This window comes from Oncorhynchus clarkii, chromosome 17 (assembly GCF_045791955.1).
Source record: "Oncorhynchus clarkii lewisi isolate Uvic-CL-2024 chromosome 17, UVic_Ocla_1.0, whole genome shotgun sequence".
NCBI classification, from domain to species: Eukaryota; Metazoa; Chordata; class Actinopteri; order Salmoniformes; family Salmonidae; genus Oncorhynchus; species Oncorhynchus clarkii.
The window spans coordinates 23,895,998-23,913,254 of NC_092163.1; the positions used below are offsets into that span (position 1 = coordinate 23,895,998).

General features: G+C 39.1%; 1 protein-coding gene across 1 annotated transcript in view; it reads right to left on the minus strand.

The window, feature by feature from the left end:
• LOC139370569 (tau tubulin kinase 1a) overlaps positions 1 to 9,117 on the minus strand; it is a 46,811-nt gene extending 37,694 nt beyond the window's left edge. The window contains exons 1-4 of the mRNA XM_071110142.1: positions 9,044 to 9,117; positions 5,152 to 5,310; positions 3,792 to 3,939; positions 1,207 to 1,280 (exon numbers count right to left, since the gene is read on the minus strand). Of these exons, the coding sequence (XP_070966243.1) occupies positions 1,207 to 1,280; positions 3,792 to 3,939; positions 5,152 to 5,259 (330 nt within the window). The 5' untranslated portion in view covers positions 5,260 to 5,310; positions 9,044 to 9,117. The remainder of the gene's footprint in view (positions 1 to 1,206; positions 1,281 to 3,791; positions 3,940 to 5,151; positions 5,311 to 9,043) is intronic.
• Between the last annotated feature and the right edge of the window lie 8,140 nt (positions 9,118 to 17,257).

The window sequence follows — 17,257 nt, forward strand, 5'->3', positions numbered from 1 at the left end:
AAGAGACATCAGTTACAAAACACCTACTGTACATGTATTGTAGTGACATTCTGCGATTGTCATTAGGCCTACACTTGTAGCCTAAACTAATTTGTCCACTGTTGTCCGCGCGCGCCTCTGTCTCGGCCACTCATCTCCTGCCTTGGCAAAACATAAGTCGAACCACAACACAATTTGGAGTGTATACCACCCGGTTTCAAGTCAATTTTCATGCGGCTGACATGTGGTAATGTTAAATAATGGTGTAATAGTTTATATTTTTTGGGGCATTTTCTGTTAATTGTGATAGGCTCAAGTTTCATTTTGCAGGGACGCAGTACCTGACCGTACCAGCTTACTGTCACACCTGATTAAGGCATGTAATGTTTTAAACCATTATGCAACGGAAAACAAAAATGAACGTTTCGTATTGGACCAGTTAGTCAGTCCCTGTTTCAGTATGTTTCAGTATGTTTCAATATGTTTCAGTATGTTTCAATATGTTTCAGTATGTTTCAAAATGTTTCAAAATGTTTCAGTATGTTTCAGTATGTTTTAATATGTTTCAATATGTTTCAGTATGTTTCAGTATGTTTTCTTCCATTTCATGCCTTATGAGTACGACCATGAGATTCAATTTAACTTACATAAAATGTGTTACTTCCTAAATGAATTCCTTCGAACCTGGGCATTGGCTTGGCTAAGTCATCACAGCATGTCAGCATATCAAGTCAATTCTGTACAGCACATCGTTTTTTTTTTGTATTGGAAGCTGATTGCAGCCTTGTCAATAAGTCATACAGTACCAAAAGTTTGGTCATGATGGATTTTTACACCCAAGTAACATGGCAGAACAGCTTTATAGGCTGTGTCTCAATCGAACAATGGATTGGATTAAGACACAGCTATAGACTCTCCATAAGATACTTTCATATTATAGAAGGCTGATAATGCTATGTTGGATCATGTCACATATGACATTTGCATTCATTGTCCATCTATCAGTATGTGCTTTGTTAGCCTCTAACCAGCCGCTGCTTATGAATCATTTTTTCAGTTAATATGGCCTATTTGCAAAGACTTCACATTTCACAATGCCTTATGCAGGCTTTATAAATTGCACTTCTTTAGAAAACGTGTTTTTGTTGAATTGTGGTCAGATTCTCACAGAATGCTTTTTGGGGATGGTGGTCAATCTTTTAAAAAAAGCAAATGTCAGCTTCTTACCTGAAGTTGCATGACCACGTAGTTGAATTTGTCATTTCTCCCACAGCCAATAAATTTGCACACATGGTTTTTACCTAAGCAAAAAAAGCATATTTTAAGAATCGTAGTTCAAAGATGCAGATGCCAAAATATTCAATTTCACTTCAACATGATGATTGGATTGGTTTTCATTGGTTACACCGGGGAGATGAGAGTGGTGACAGGGCCTAGGTAAGATCCATTCTAAATTCCCATATCAATCAATGCAAATACAGCAGAACCACTCATGTTGACACTCAACGGCTGAAGAAAAGGATAAAGTCATCTTTTCTTTCCAGGTAAAACAGGACAAATGAATACGCAGGGGAGCCCATGTTTCCTGGTCTTCCTTTTCTTCACAGTTAATCCCATTTAAGGATGATCAGTTGGGCATAAATCATTGTTATTCATCATGCACCATTAATCTTTTGATGGAGCACCCTGTTAATGTGACTCAGTTAGTACCGAGCATTTAGGAATCTTAGACTTAAAAAACAAATTCTGAGGGAACTTCATTTGATCTCATTGTTTTGGTTGTTTGATATTCCTTAAAAGGTATAGTCTATAAAATATGACCACATCATACGCCAAAGGGTGTCGTCCTGCTTACAGTCCTGCTTACAACAACAACAGTATCGGCACCTCATGATATGGGAATGCTGGGAAGTGCCAACAGTAGCAGTCTAAGCTGACTTGAATTTGTTTGTTGTTTCGCCCCGCTTTGATGATGTCACATTGCAGAGTCTTCCTTTAATATGTACATAGAAATACCAACATATATATACACACACACACACACACACACACACACACACACACACACACACACACACACACACACACACACACACACACATTTAACATTAGCTTCTTCAAAGACATAGTACATGTTGCAAACCAATCATGTGTCGCTTTGGGCGACAGTCACAGACTGTGACTGACGTGTGACAGCTTTCGAGGTTACTTTTTCCCCTCATATTGTGACGATGACTCGTAGCCAAAGTGAGTCACTTGTCACCCTGGCACATTGACGTGCATACTCCAGGAGGAGGCTTGCTTTCATTCTATGTGCCACGTGATCACCATCACGTTTAACACAATACTGCTGCCCCACCCAGCATGCAAAAACATGCTGTGAGTCACAACAGTTAATATACATAAAAAAAGATATAGGGCCCGTTATGGCAGAATTAAAGGCAGAGTCTAAGTCAAAGGATTTGCTCTAATTTGTTCACTGTTTTAGATATACTGTCGGGACAATGCAATCAAGCATATATAAAGTACTGTTAGGATGCATGTTTGGATTTAAGGGCACAATTGTAAGATATCTGATTGTTGGGACCTCTCTACTTCCTACCGATGTACGTATTAACCAAAAACAAGCAGCACTATATTGCTTATTTTTCAGGCACATTTTTAAGGGCCTTTTTATCATGAGTGGAGTATTCTTCACTACAGCTACTACTACATAATGGCCTTGTAGACATTTTACCTACACTGAACTTCAAGGAGATCAAAGGCCCCTTAATCAATAACACCATGAGCAATGATGTGGAGAAGTTTACTAGGTTACCTATTGATTTCATTAGGTCTAGGCTATTCTTAGCCACTCTTCCGTGAAGCTACTATGGGTGTGGTAAGCGAGAGACACATCTGTTTTCACATTTGCTTGAACCTTGAGCAAAAGATTCAAGGGCCATAATGCAAGCAGCGAAACCGATATGCTTAAATAGTGCATCGGTGACCCACTAAATAAGGACAGGCGGAAGGGAAGGCTCCATTAAACTAGCTTAATGCAGGGCAGACAGAGACATTGTTCCTCTCCCTAGTCACTTGGACAAAAGCTCTATTCAAAGTCCACAGCCACCTAGTCACAAGAGTCTGGCAGCCCATCATTACATATTTACTAAACGAATGTAATTGGCTCTTTATGGAGTTGCAGACGTCTGTCACTGTAGGCTGCATGGCTCTGCAGCTTTTAACTCTGTAGGACGCTTAAGGGTGGTCGTGACAATATGAGAGGAAATTCCTTTTGTGTCACTCTCTGACAGGATGTCTCAAAGGAAACCCAAAGCAGTAACACTTTACCTGGGTCTACTGTCCTGAAACCTATGTTGTACTGCCATGAGGAGAGATGGTTACGCGTTTTACTAGACTGTCATGAGTATGACATAGCAAATTGTATAACCAATCATAAGTGCAGTCTTAAGCAGTATTGATGTAACACATATTTATCTTACACTGGAAAGACAAATGTTCTTACTTCACTATGTACTGTAGCTGACTGAAACGTTATATATTTGTCTGTCATGACTACAACACAAAGTATGTTGACACATGGTGTCAGAGGTGGGATCTGGGTTCGAGTCAAGAGACATCAACAAAGAATGCCATTTACTGTGAGAATGACAAGTCAATGAAGAATGGCTGAGCAGCACAGACACCTTCATACTCATTGACTAAGCAGAATGGTGAACACAAAATGGCTGCCGCAGTGGCACTGCCAGGCTCATTGTTATAAAAACTAGCAGAAAAGGTCCAAAATGGCCGCCGCAGTGGGCCCTTACCCTGCAGTTTCTTCAGGACTGCCACCTCCATCTTCAGGACCTGTTTGGGCTGCTGGGCCGACTCCACCTTCAACGCCACGTTCTCCCGCGTCAATAGGTCGAGAGCTTCGTAGATCTCCCCAAAACCTCCTCCTCCGATTTTCTTCAGCTAGAAAGGTGTCGAGGATAAAAGGTGTATTAAATAACATTATTCTTGCGCTGTTCAAATGCTGGCTTTAAATCAATGAAATAACTGTACTGTGCTAATGAAATTGAAGTTCAACTTGACAAACCCTTTTGCATGAGGAACACCAGTTTTGATGGAAGAGTATGTTAGCCTGATCCTAGAACTGTTTGTGCTGTCTCCTATGGTCATTGTCAGGCATGACAACGACCAAAATGTGTTGGCAAGACAGCACAAACTGATCTGGGACCAGGCGATAGAGAGTTGTGTCTTACTGGTCGAACAGTAATCCAGTAAATTCATTTTTGCTGAGTGATTAGATAGTTGCCCTCCTCTGTCCCATCCCTCCTTCTCCAGCCCCACTTCCTCAACTCCTCTATTGCCTTTTCCTTTTTTTCACCAAGTACTTAAGTGATTTGAACAACCCTATTATAATTTATGGCTTGATCATGACAGCAAAGTGCCGAAGACAAATATTTACCAGTCATCTGCAAACACCCTCTACTTTCTTCCTCAGCTCTTCGGCAGAGGGATCTGTCAATCCGTGATTGGTTCTGACAGGGTCGTCCAAGTGATCACCATCAGAAGCACAGTAACTTTGGTTGTTGCGCTATCACTTCCTTAATTCAGTGGGCCAAATGTGTGGAACTGCGTATAGCATACCATAATTAAAGGGCCAGAAGTAACCCACAAAAGTTTGTCAGATACCATTAAAGGGACATTTCACCACAACATAAGTGTGTCCAATGATTTAACACCATAAAATCAGTATTGAGTCAATTTTACATTCTGTTCTGTAGCTCCAGAAGTAGAGTTTAAATCATTGGACAATCTTGTGGTCCCAAATGAATAGGAACGACAGGGAATAGATACGGCTGTGTATTAGTTAGTTACAATCTTCCCCATTCAGGCTGGATGGAGGCCTGCAGAATTCTGTAATTTGCTTGCTTTAAAGGTGTGAAAAAATCTGACAAACTGATTTTGGATTTATCTCCTCAACTTCAAGGTATGAAAACACAGATGTTCGAGTAGACTATCCCTTTAATTCTGGTAAGACACGTAGAACCTTAGTAAATGGGGAGTCAAATCTGTGTGTGTGAAGGTAACCTTGTACTTAGCCCCTTAGGGAAACACTGATATAGAGAGACTATACACGAAGACAAAACCACGACTAGATCTACTATGTAGCGTACTTACCACTTTCCATCGGTCCTTGACCATGCAGTTAGGCGGCAGTATGTCCGCCGTCTCCCCAGCCCCATTCATGTTGGCGTGGTCCTGGAGGGCTGGCACTAGGCACTGCATCTGCCAGCCCGACAGAACGCGAGCAGCTCCCAATTTAAATGAGCCATTTATCTGGAAAAGGATATTCAATAGGACATAAGTCAGTCTTATTCCCTTTCTTTTAACACAATACCCAAGAGCAGGCATCACACAGCGCACTCAAAGCAAAAGGCATAAGTCAGGGTTGTCTTACAAAGCCATTCGTTTTGTTAGCTCGGGCCAAAGTGGAGGAGAAAACAAAATGGTATTTGCAGTTGTCCGTGCAAATACCCTGGTCATACAGAAAGCTTGCTGGTATTGACGGTTGTAGTTGGACATCTAGATTGTCTTGAAAGAACAAGGGGGACAGACAGTACATACTCTGCATTTCTTGCCTCAAGTGAACAATTGAAAATAAGGCCTTAGATATACTGCATGTTGGAGGTACATCAACTACAGCGACTATATCTGTCCATGGATACGAAATGTCCTTCATATCTGAATAACATCAGGCCCAATAAGGAGATGCACTTTCTTTAGGGTGTAGCCAAATCAAATTTCAAATGACTTTTGGCACTTGAAGCACAGTAGATCACACTCTGCTTGAGCGCTGAGTTAAGAGTTTTGTACAAAAGCTTGATTATGTAACAATGTATGCCAATAGTGTACCTACAATATATGTAATTCGTATGTGATAAATGGTTTTAGTGACCTACTATATAAAGTGGGATCACAACCCTTCTCAGTCATGAACACTGCTGTACAACAACAAATTGACAATATATCTATGAAATGAATAGTAATGGAAATATTATTTGGCCTCAAATTTTCTGGTTGTAAACTCATTTTTGGGGTTAATAAGACGTCATATACCTAGTTTACAACCAACTGGTCACTGTTACAATCAAGTAAAGACGTCCTCTTCATGACGAGATCAAGGCGTCACCAGATAACAACCAGATTTGGTGGCTAAAAAGACTTCAGCAAAACTTCATTATACAGCCTGACCATGACGTCATTGCAACCAATTTTGCCTGATGAGATAGACACTTCGTAAATTTGACTTTCTAAAACAAAATCTGTTTTTACATTGTAATAACTGGTCAGTCGCTGTTAGACCGCTAAACTATTACTGGCAGTATACGTATTGGGTTCGAACCGATATCTATCAAATTGTATTTTCTAGATGCTTATGATTATTCTGGGTAAACAACATCTGGATAAGAGTAATGAATGTAAGTACGTTAGTACCAAAACCATGCTATTCTGCATGCAGGGCCATGAACCATTTAGTTATGCATGCACAGCTCAGCTCCATTTGGGGGGAGGTGTACTTAGTCATGCCTAGGTTGAGGCCAGTTGAGAGACTGTGTGCATTATCTAGCAGATTAGTCAGCTGTGGAAAAGAGTGACAAAATGCACTGGAACACATACAATAGGTTTAGACAGAGCGTGTGAGCCTACGAGGGTGGTATTGCCAGTGCTTATGGCTTTAAAGCAAGGTTTGTCAATGCACCTGGGTCGGTTCCCAACATTTGCATTGCTACGGCGGGAAGTGTGTGAATGGATGCTGTGTCATTGAACGTCAACGTGCCGATAACTGGTGGTTATTTCAAGCACTCTCATAGCACAGCAAGATTACAGGCCAGTAACACGGCAAATGTAGCAAGACCTGGGTCATGTTCAGTAGGCAAATGTTGTGGAACCTTGCAGATAGAAATGTCATGAATAGCGCTTACGCGACTCCTTATTCTTCATGTCAGAGGTGCATGTTCGTTCTACGTAACATTTTATATCTGAATGTCCCATAAACATTGCACCATGCTAAAAGCGGCCCTGTCGCTCTCATCAGACTTGCTCTAAAACCCACAAGAGCAGGCAATATTGTAAGTAGTTCAAGTGAAGGTAGGACCAGGCAGGAGTACTGAATTCAACCAGCAAGCATTCAGAGTTCTAGAACGGGGCGGAAAGGTGTTCAGGGAGCATTTCCTCACTTAGCGTCCTCTACACAACCTCCAAATGAACTTCCACACACTACAGCCATGGAATTGGAATAAATATTACTTTAACCTTAAATCATTAAAGGGATAGTTCACCCAATTTACAAATCATATTGGTGTCCTTATCCCGAGACTGCTTAAAGGGTAAGTTTATGAATGTCATTTTGTAATTTGAGTGACTAATAATTGATTAATGAAGATAATTTGCTGATCAGCAGTTATAGTGACTGCTCATCATGATGCCACCCTATAAGATCATATCAAGTAGGCTTCAGGTTGTGTGGTTTAAGATAATATATAATGCTCTGTCTAACTATTATAATATTATGGCCATCTTGCCAGGTGTTATGACAGATTCTGCTAATGTAGGGAAACACTGCAAGCCTGTTCCCCCCCTTTGGGTGTAGTCCAATAATAATCTTGGAAAATGAAAATCATATTAGCATCATCATAGTCTCATTTTCACTGGGCTGTGATAGCAAAACATAAGGGCAGTGCAGCAGTGAGAATAGTGAGAGACTTGATAGACTCCTATCAATTCTAACACACAACTAAATGTGTATTTGCTGTCCTACACTATCAATAGTGTGAGGGGATCTACTTTGCGAAAAGCCAAGGGTTTTTGCATTCAAGTTTCCCAGAACTATGAAGCGAAATCATGAAATTTCCTTGAAATCCGCGAAGGAAGCCGCGACAGCCATTTTGTGTTCAAACTGGTGGGTAAAAGTGCAGCCACATTTCCAAGGGAACTTTGAAGAACACATGAACCTCTCACCATATTTACAACCTCTTCAAAAACCTTACGTCTGAGAAAAAAATCCTGAACTTGGCCAATTTAGTCGATGCCAAAACCCTCCTTTGTTAGCCTACAAGCCAAAAAAATAAAAAATACAAATACAAAGAGGTTTGTTACGACTGCCTCCACAACCAAATCAATGATGTTTAGAGATATTTATATATAAAAAATAATATTTACGAGAATGCCAGTTGTAATTGGAATGAGTAGACAGTGATGACAAATAATACTCTGATAGTAAACAATACACACAAACAATACAATGCAATAACTTAGCATAACATCCATATAAGACTAGAACGACGAGACATACTGTACATAGCAATGGACAGTTGAAAATGAAAATAAAAACATTTAAAAAAATATTACAATCTATGAATTACTTCACAGGTCCCAGATATATATTTGGCAGTATAAATGTTGTAAATAGGTCCTGATCCAAGCCACAGTTGAACCTTTATTATTACATGTAAACACTGGCAAGTAAAAAGTTGGAACAATTACACAAATTTGACATCTCATCCTAAAGTCATTAATAATAGCCTAACAATTAGACAAATATTTAGCCTTACTCTTAAACACAAACTGTAATAGTATTATGTTTCTATTGAGTTGAATTGATACTTCTAGATGGGCTATAAGCAAATTAACGCTACACTTGGGGTGTGTGACTCTGTAGACCTATCTGCTACTAAGGCTGTTCAACAAATAACAGGCAAAGAGAGAGTTTGAGTTAGTCAATAACCAATACCAACAAAGGGCCAGGTTAAGTAGTATACATGCCTAACTGACGGTTTAAATATGGTCAAATAAATAGCTATAGCCCTATCACACAATAATTAAACATAACTTTTTGTTCAATTTCTGGACAACATTTCTGTCAATTTAGGGCACCCCTTATGGCGCAAGAACAGCCACAATGGCAAAAGTCACATATACCCTGCAATTCCCATTCATGCCCGGTAGGCCTACTGATATCTACATTAGGTGAAAGTTATTAGCCAAACGGAGATGTCATGAAGAATATTACCTGGCGCAGAGACGGCACGTTAGTCTTTTCCGTCTTTTTGGAATCTTCATTTGGGATTTTAAGGTGGGAGAAGACTTCCTCTGACAAACAATAGCCTTACTGCTACAGCTATACACTCAATAGTAGCATCATTTTCCCATGTATGACCAAATCCATTGCGAGAACTTTTGAAAGGTCCATATAAACATCTACTCCGATATCCGACGCTAAAATGAACCGTACTCCTATGCATTTAGCAGGCAATCATCCCAAGCGAAACCTCCAATAAATTCAATCAAACATTTGATTTTCTTCAATTGTGTATTGGCCTAACACTAAAAATATACTTGCATTTTTTCTGAACTAGAATAATATCCTATTTCTTCGGCAAAAATGTGTCACGCAAGCGGATTCCTATGATTCCCAACTGCTTTGGACAGGTGTAGTCTTTGCATGAATGCACAATTAAAATACATTGTCGACGACTAAAATCCAGGTAAGCAGTGAGTCCAATTCCGAAAAACTAGTCCGATACAATGCTTTGTCTTAATAATTGATGTCTCGGTTTAAAATACGGTTATATGCTCTCCAACGCCACGGCTCTCCGTCCATCCCACTCCACAGTTTTTGTCCGCACTGCAGCGTAGACTCATGCTTGACAAGAGACCCACCTATTACTACCGCCTTTATGGCGACAGGGGGCGCACGAGACCCCATAAAGATTATGCAAGAACTCACAAAGCTTGTCCCACCTAACAAATATTCTACCCCAATAACAGTCCGTTTCTTCTCCTCCAGTGTAATGGACATAGAGTTGGCAGTTGGACGGCAGCCTTTCTAATCGTACAATAACATTGCATATTTAAATGGAATTGTTTGATAAAGGTAGACCTATCATTAGGACAAATAATACCGAATGCAATTTAGCATAAATGAGAGCACGGGACTACAATTCCCAACGTGAACCAATCACTGGGAAAGGCCAGCCCTGAACCCTATCATACTAAAATACGCACAATAATAGATATAGGTCTATAATAGCCGATTGGCATTAATGGAATTGGGAGGATCAAAATGTATTGCTATATTTTAAATACATTCCACGGCCATTAGTACATTCTACTGCAATTAAAATCCAAATTCCACATTTATATTCATTAAGACAACTATAATTCCTTAAATCAGCCACATGGGCCTTCCGTGTACAAACATACAGCGATATTTACGTAACCCTTCAAAACTGGGGAATGGAAATAGCAATAGGATAAGTAAAGCTTTTCTTCTTACCTAATTTTCTTCAGCCGTGATGACATGAAAACCTCGAAGACTTTGAAGAGGCACATTGTTTCGCCTCAACGGTCAAAACCATTTCAGGATGTTCGCCCCACGTACCACCATTACTACGGCAGCATCCTCATCCCTGCTTACATTCGCGATCCCAGCATCAGCATCATTTAGCAACCACAACGCTCGTCCTCTGTGCTTTCCTCAGAGCGTTGTGTATAGGTTACACAGCACATACCGCCACCTACTGGAGCGGAGAATAACATTTGAGACCTGGACGTACACTTAGGTTTATAATTATGTTTTGAAAAAATAAACATGGTGACTTAAAAGTTAGGGAGGATGACGGATGAAAATGATTTTGAGCAAAACGTTTTAGGTGGATTGTTTTCATTTGTATATTTTTATAAATAGCCCTATCTATATAATTTTGGGAGTTCTCAAAGTAATTTTGAGGAGGACCTTCACTGAGTATACAGCAGCCTAAAATAGTATTACAGTAGTATTAACAAGTGACAGGGCTGTCCAAGGTACCTCTCAACCAACCTGCACATAGGCTGTGCTGCTGCAGAGCCTTTTGTAGGCTGCACACTCTTGCTTTCAGTGCTTGTGAGTGCAGTTTATGTCAAGCAAATGGAAAAGGAAAGCTGTTCAGGGCTTCAGGTTCTCACTATTTGGAGACTTAATGTTAATGTGCAAAGTGCAAGAATGGAGGTGTGTGTGTACCTGACAATTCAATAGGCTTTATTAGCATGGACAGATCAAGCACTTACATTGTCAAAGCAAACATATAGGAAAATATCAAGATGATCCAATAATAATAATAATAATAATAATAAATACCTGTCTTCCAGAAAGGCCTTCTTCATCTCAGTGATTTAACAGGGTGTCCCCATGAAATGCTGTGAAGTGTTTTTTTCAGCTTAGCTTGAAGAGGGGCTATCATTGAGATGGTTGGGGTCTCCTTTTCACACATGATTATAGTTGCAACTTTGAGAGGTGCCATCACATTCATGGTGTCTTCTGTATTGCTTAAGTCCTTCTCAGTAAGAGTGTTCACGTCATCCCCCTTTCTGAGTTCTCTTGACATGAGTGTGGCAAAAAAAAAAACAGGTTGTTGCTTCAGGAAACGTTCAAGCATATCCTAGGAGCTGTTCCAGCAGGTGGTCACATCTAGATCATCTTGTGGGATGGCAAGGCAAATAACTTCTGCTTCTCCTGATGGATTTTAGTTGCTGTTGAGTTGCGATGGAAAAAACAAACCACCTTCCTCACTTGCCAGTAATCTCTGGGCATTATTGATGTTACTCAGGGCATTGTGGGAGGCCGGATTTGGGGTCATCTAAATGTAGGATAATCTGGGCCTCAACTACAGCAACAATCAAGTTAGCTGCGTTGTCCTTGACCAGGGGCCTGATTTATAACCTTTGCGTACATTTCACACTGAATTTCTGCTTGTGCCATTTCTGAAAAGTCTGCGCACATACAAAAATATAGAGATCTATAAAGTTGGCACATGCAATACATGCGCATGTTTCCAGTTATAAATCAGACCTGTCGTAAAACTGTGCGCGTGTGAACGAACATTAAAGCTCTGCCTGGTAACGCCCTCCATTCACCTTTTATGGTGACAATAATTACCTTCATTTACTGTATAATTTGGAACTATTTGGAATTAGGTCAAGACAGATTCTGAAAGAGAGAGCAATGGCAATTTTGGGCAGAATGGTGTGGGCAGAATGTTTTGATATTTTGCAGTTACTAAACATGCATGCTGCCTATACTGTAGCACGTGCCTGCCCACGCATTCTGCAATATAAGGATATTCGAAAACAATTTAAAAGTTGGTTAAATGCTACAGCCCACACTTCTATGCAAAATACAAAGAGTTTTTCAATATTTAGTTTAGTAATACATTAGTGGGTTTATATATCCTGACTTGGTATTGGCTCTGAGATTAAATAGGCAAACATGTCGCGCTCCTATAGCACAGCAATACTGCAACCTGCCCATATTATCAAATATTTGACACAAGCTACTGGTCTATTTACTGTGTTAGCAGAATGTTTTAATATTTTGCAGTAATTTATGCTGTATCTGTGAAAGGACTGTGTCAGTTTCTGATGAGTAAACGATGGCAAATTCTTGTAGACCTGTCAGCAGAACGTTTGAATTCAAAAGTGTTTTGCATTAAACTTTTCTCCCAACCTAAATATAATGAACTGCCCACGAATTCTGAAACATTGTCTTTTACAGTACTTACAGTAGCATATATAGGCCTACTTCAATGTAAAAGATCAACTGTTCACCTGTTAAATTCAACTACATATTATAAACTGCACTGCCTATGCAATTGCAACTTGAAATACACTATTTACTGGGCTACTAGGTCCAATTAATTGAGATATGCACATACTCTGAACAAAAATATAAATGCAACATGGAACAATTTCAAAGATTTTACTGAGTTACAGTTCATATAAGGAAATCAGTCAATTTAAATAAATTCATTAGGCCCAAATCTATGGATTTCACATGACTGGGAATACAGCTATGCATTTGTTGGTCACAGATACCTTAAAAAAAGGTGGCGTGGATCAGAAAACCAGTCAGTATCTGATGTGGCCAACATTTGCCTCATGCAGCGCGACACATCGCCTTTGAGTTGATCAGTCTGTTGATTGTGGCCTGTGGAATGTTGTCCCACTCCTCTTCAATGGCTGTGTGAAGTTGCTGGATATTGGTGGGAACTGGAACACTCTGCCTTACATGTCAATCCAGAGCATCCCAAACATACTCAATGGGTAAAATGCCTGGTGAGTATGCAGGCCATGGAAGAACTGGGGAATTTTCAGCTTCCAGGAATTGTGTACAAGTCATTATCATGCTGAAACATGAGGTGATGGCGGCGGATGAATGGCATGACAATGGGCTTCAGGATCTCGTCACGGTATCTCTGTACATTCAAATTGCCATCGATAAAATGCAATTGTGTTCATTGTCCGTAGCTTATGCCTGCCCATACCATAACCCCACTGCCACCATGGGGCACTCTGTTGACAATGTTGACATCAGAAAACCGCTCGCCCACACAACGCCATATATGTGGTCTTCGGTTGTGAAGCTGGTTGGATGTACTGCCAAATCTAAAACGACATTGGAGGAGGCTTATGGTGGAGAAATTAACATTCAATTCTATAGCAACAACTCTGATGGACATTCCCGGCAGTCAGCATGCCAATTTCATGCTCCCCCAGAACTTGAGACATCAGTGGCATTGTGTTGTGTGACAAAACTCCACATTTTAGAGTGGCCTTTATTGTCCCCATCACAAGGTGCACCTGTGTAATGATCATGCTGTTTAATCAGCTTCTTGATATGTCACACCTGTCAGGTGGATGGATTATCTTGGCAAATGAGAAATTCTTTCTAACAGGGATGTAAAGAAATTTGTGCACAACATTTGAGAGAAATAAGCTTTTTGTGCATATGGGACATTTCTGGGATATTTTATTTCAGCTCTTCCTCATTTGCAAGGAATTCTTTCTCCCCATTCCTCACTTTTGTGTACATGTCAGGTATGCATTTCTCAGTAAAATACTCTGAGCTAGGTATCTTATCTCCACAGTGGGGTCACAATAGTTTGTAGGGCAAATGATTCGGACGCTACAAACAGAAGTTGGCACATCAACTGTACCAACTTCAGACGGGTCCCTTGACACTTGTGAGGGTCGTAGAGCAAAATGGAGAACAAATACATACTGCGTCTCCCCTTTCCATAGAGTGGTCATAATAGTTTGTAGGTCAAACTGTTCGGACTCTACAGACGTTTTCGTGAGAAGACTCATGGTCTGACAAACACCGCTATAGCTCTGCCACCTTTCACCGCAGATGCGGAAGTGCCAAATCAGCGGATGCATTGGATTGAGACGCATCCAAACACAAAAAAACAGATATCTCTAGCTTAAATTGATGGATATTGATGGGGATTTGTTTATTATCTTACTTAGGTTGACGCACCACTGTGTTGTGTGAGTGTTTTTTTTATAGAGCAAGGCAGCTCTGACCAACATCTCCAATCTCGTCTCATTGATTGGACTCCAGGTTAGCTGACCTCTGACTCGTTTTAGCTTTTGGAGAAGTCATTAGCCTACATTCTAGCCTACACTGTGAATGTTTAAATGATGTATTCAATATAGACAAGAAAAATACAATAATGTGTGTGTGTTATTAGTTTAAGCACACTATGTTTGTCTTTTGTTGTGACTGATCTGATCTTCATCTAAAATTTGATTACCAATTTATGCAAAAATACAGGTAATTCCAAAGGGTTTACATACTTTGTCTTGCCACTGTATATCAGTAATTCATTAGTGCTTGTCCGTTTATCTTTTCATTTTAAGTCAGCAATGTCATGCTTATTTTAGATTCTTGCTGGCAGTGAGCCATTTTTGTGTTGCCAAACAGCGTCTCTTACTGCCAATAAAAGATAATAGCATGTGATAGGTACTTTGAGTAGCTATTTATTCGTTTATCTCATTTAGTTAATAAATAATGAATGCAATAAATGTTTTAAATAATTTATCTTCAGAAGGAATGTTAAGAATGTATAATGGAATTAATTCAATTGTTACTGCATATGTTTTTGTGGTGGATTTGACATAATTTTCAGGTTTTTATTTGTCAGGTTTTTTGAGGACCTATTAAGTTAATTAGTGTTACTTGCTCAGCAGTCAGACTAAATATTGAGTAACTTGTTTCTGACTTATTAGACCCACTTTAAATATTTTAAATCGCTATTTTTCGTACAAGGTTTAAGTTAGAAACACTATTCAAACTCTGAAAAGTGCAGACCAGTATGGAATAGTGTGCTTGTATACAACTTGTTCTTCTTTAGGTCCTTCTCCATCTACTTCGATGGGATTTCTTCATAATTTTAAAGGTCCCATTGTTAAAAATGCCCATGACTTCCAACATTCTATTCATTGTAAACAATGTAACTTTTAACACATATTACCTACTTTTACTACTTTCTCAACAGCTTAGACAAACACTTAAAGGAGATGATATATGTGTCTACTTCTTGGGTATTCAAATCTGAAATCAGAACAGAAATAACTTCTATCAATCCAGATGAACAGCTGTTTTAGTAATCAACTACTTTTCTTCTTTTTGAAGCAACTGCCGTTATTTTACCACTTTCCCAAGAACTTGGAAAAAAACATACAGCATGTGAAATCTTAGTCTACTTCTCTTCTATTCTAATCTGAAATCGGAACATAAATATATTCTACCAATCAAACCACGATGACGCTCCAAGATAATGTACAGAGCAGAATCATTAATGCCGGTTATACCACGGTTGCCAACGAAAACAGTTCTAAAGCACACATTTACCAATAGAAATTACGTTTGTATTTATGTTTGAATTTTGTTAAGTAAATTCATAATTTATCATCCTCCCACCAAACGTGGTCATTATTTCCATCGGTTAAGTTTCTAGAGACACAACCTAGTCATTCTTTATTTTTGTTCTATGTCTATGGAGGCACACCAGTCATTCGTTATTTTTGTTGATTGCTATGCAGGCTTGCCTACGTTCTTCCCTCGTCATAGTAGTTTATCCCTTGATTGCAGATGTGGGACTATTTGACAGCACTAGCGGCAATTATGGTTTGTAGGCTTAGCTGTATATTTAAATGTATCAGTATAATAAAAGCAGTGTGCTGATTTATTTTTTATTTTAATTTCCAATGCACTTCCAAAATAAATGTAATCAATATAAAACATATTTGCAAAAATGTAATAAATTATTATTATTGCAACCAAACTAGCAACTGAGTACTCCTGCCCCGTTGTTGTGTGGAAAGAAGCGTAGAAGTCACGGAGGATGTTTAATTCTTCTGGCTCATATTTTTCGCAGTCTTAATGTTTCTTGTTTTCCTTTAGCAATCCAATGTTTTAACAACCCATTCTGTAGTTTTGAAGGTATATTTTTTTGTGACGTACCACTTCTATCTTGGCTAGCTTCACGTCCGTAATTTCCCTGTGTCTGTCAGCTGTGCGATTTCTTTTCAGTTGATAATGGGACTTTTATCTTCCGACCAGTCATGGATAGGATAGCTACCAGGCTTGCCAAAAAGGTCAAAAGTAAAAATGGGGAAATTCTTTTGTCTCAATCGTGTAGGCTTAATAATAGTAATAAAGTAGCAACTTTGTATCACTGTCAGTAGTGAATAGAATGTTGGGTCTTGTTACTAGGTCACATATTTTCATTCATAAATAGTTTTCATTCATAAATGTGTAGTGATATAGAACGGTAAAAAGGCATTTACTGCTGGAACGACTTCAAAGAGGTATTTTCCAACTGTCCTGCATATCTGGTGTTAATGCCCACTCTAGAGTGCCATTGTAGCCAATCAGAAAGGAGTACTCAACATTGCCGTCATAAAATGCTGTTTTTGTAGCCACGACATCTCTCTCTCTCGCTCTATATATATATATATATATATATATATTTATTTATCCAGTTTTTTTTTTCAACTGCATATTTTACCACTTTTCCAACAAGTTAGACAAAAACTAGAGCCTATGAAATCTTCCTGGATTTCTCAAGTATTCATATATGAGGTACAGCTGTTTTAGTAAGCACATCAACTACATTTCTTCTCAACTTTCTGAAACAACTTCCGTTTTGTCCACTTTCCCAAGAAAACAACATAAAGCATATGAAATGTTAGTCTACTTCGCTGTTATTTAAATCTGAAATCAGAACAGAAATAACTTCTATGTATCTAGAGTTACAGCTGTTTTAGTAACCACATCAACTACTTTGGTAACCCTTCATTTTACACAGTGTCAATTTAGTCTTAAACGAACTTAATAGGAACCAAGGAAGTTAGTATTACATTAATTAGTAAATACAAAGTCACAACATGTAATTATATAGAT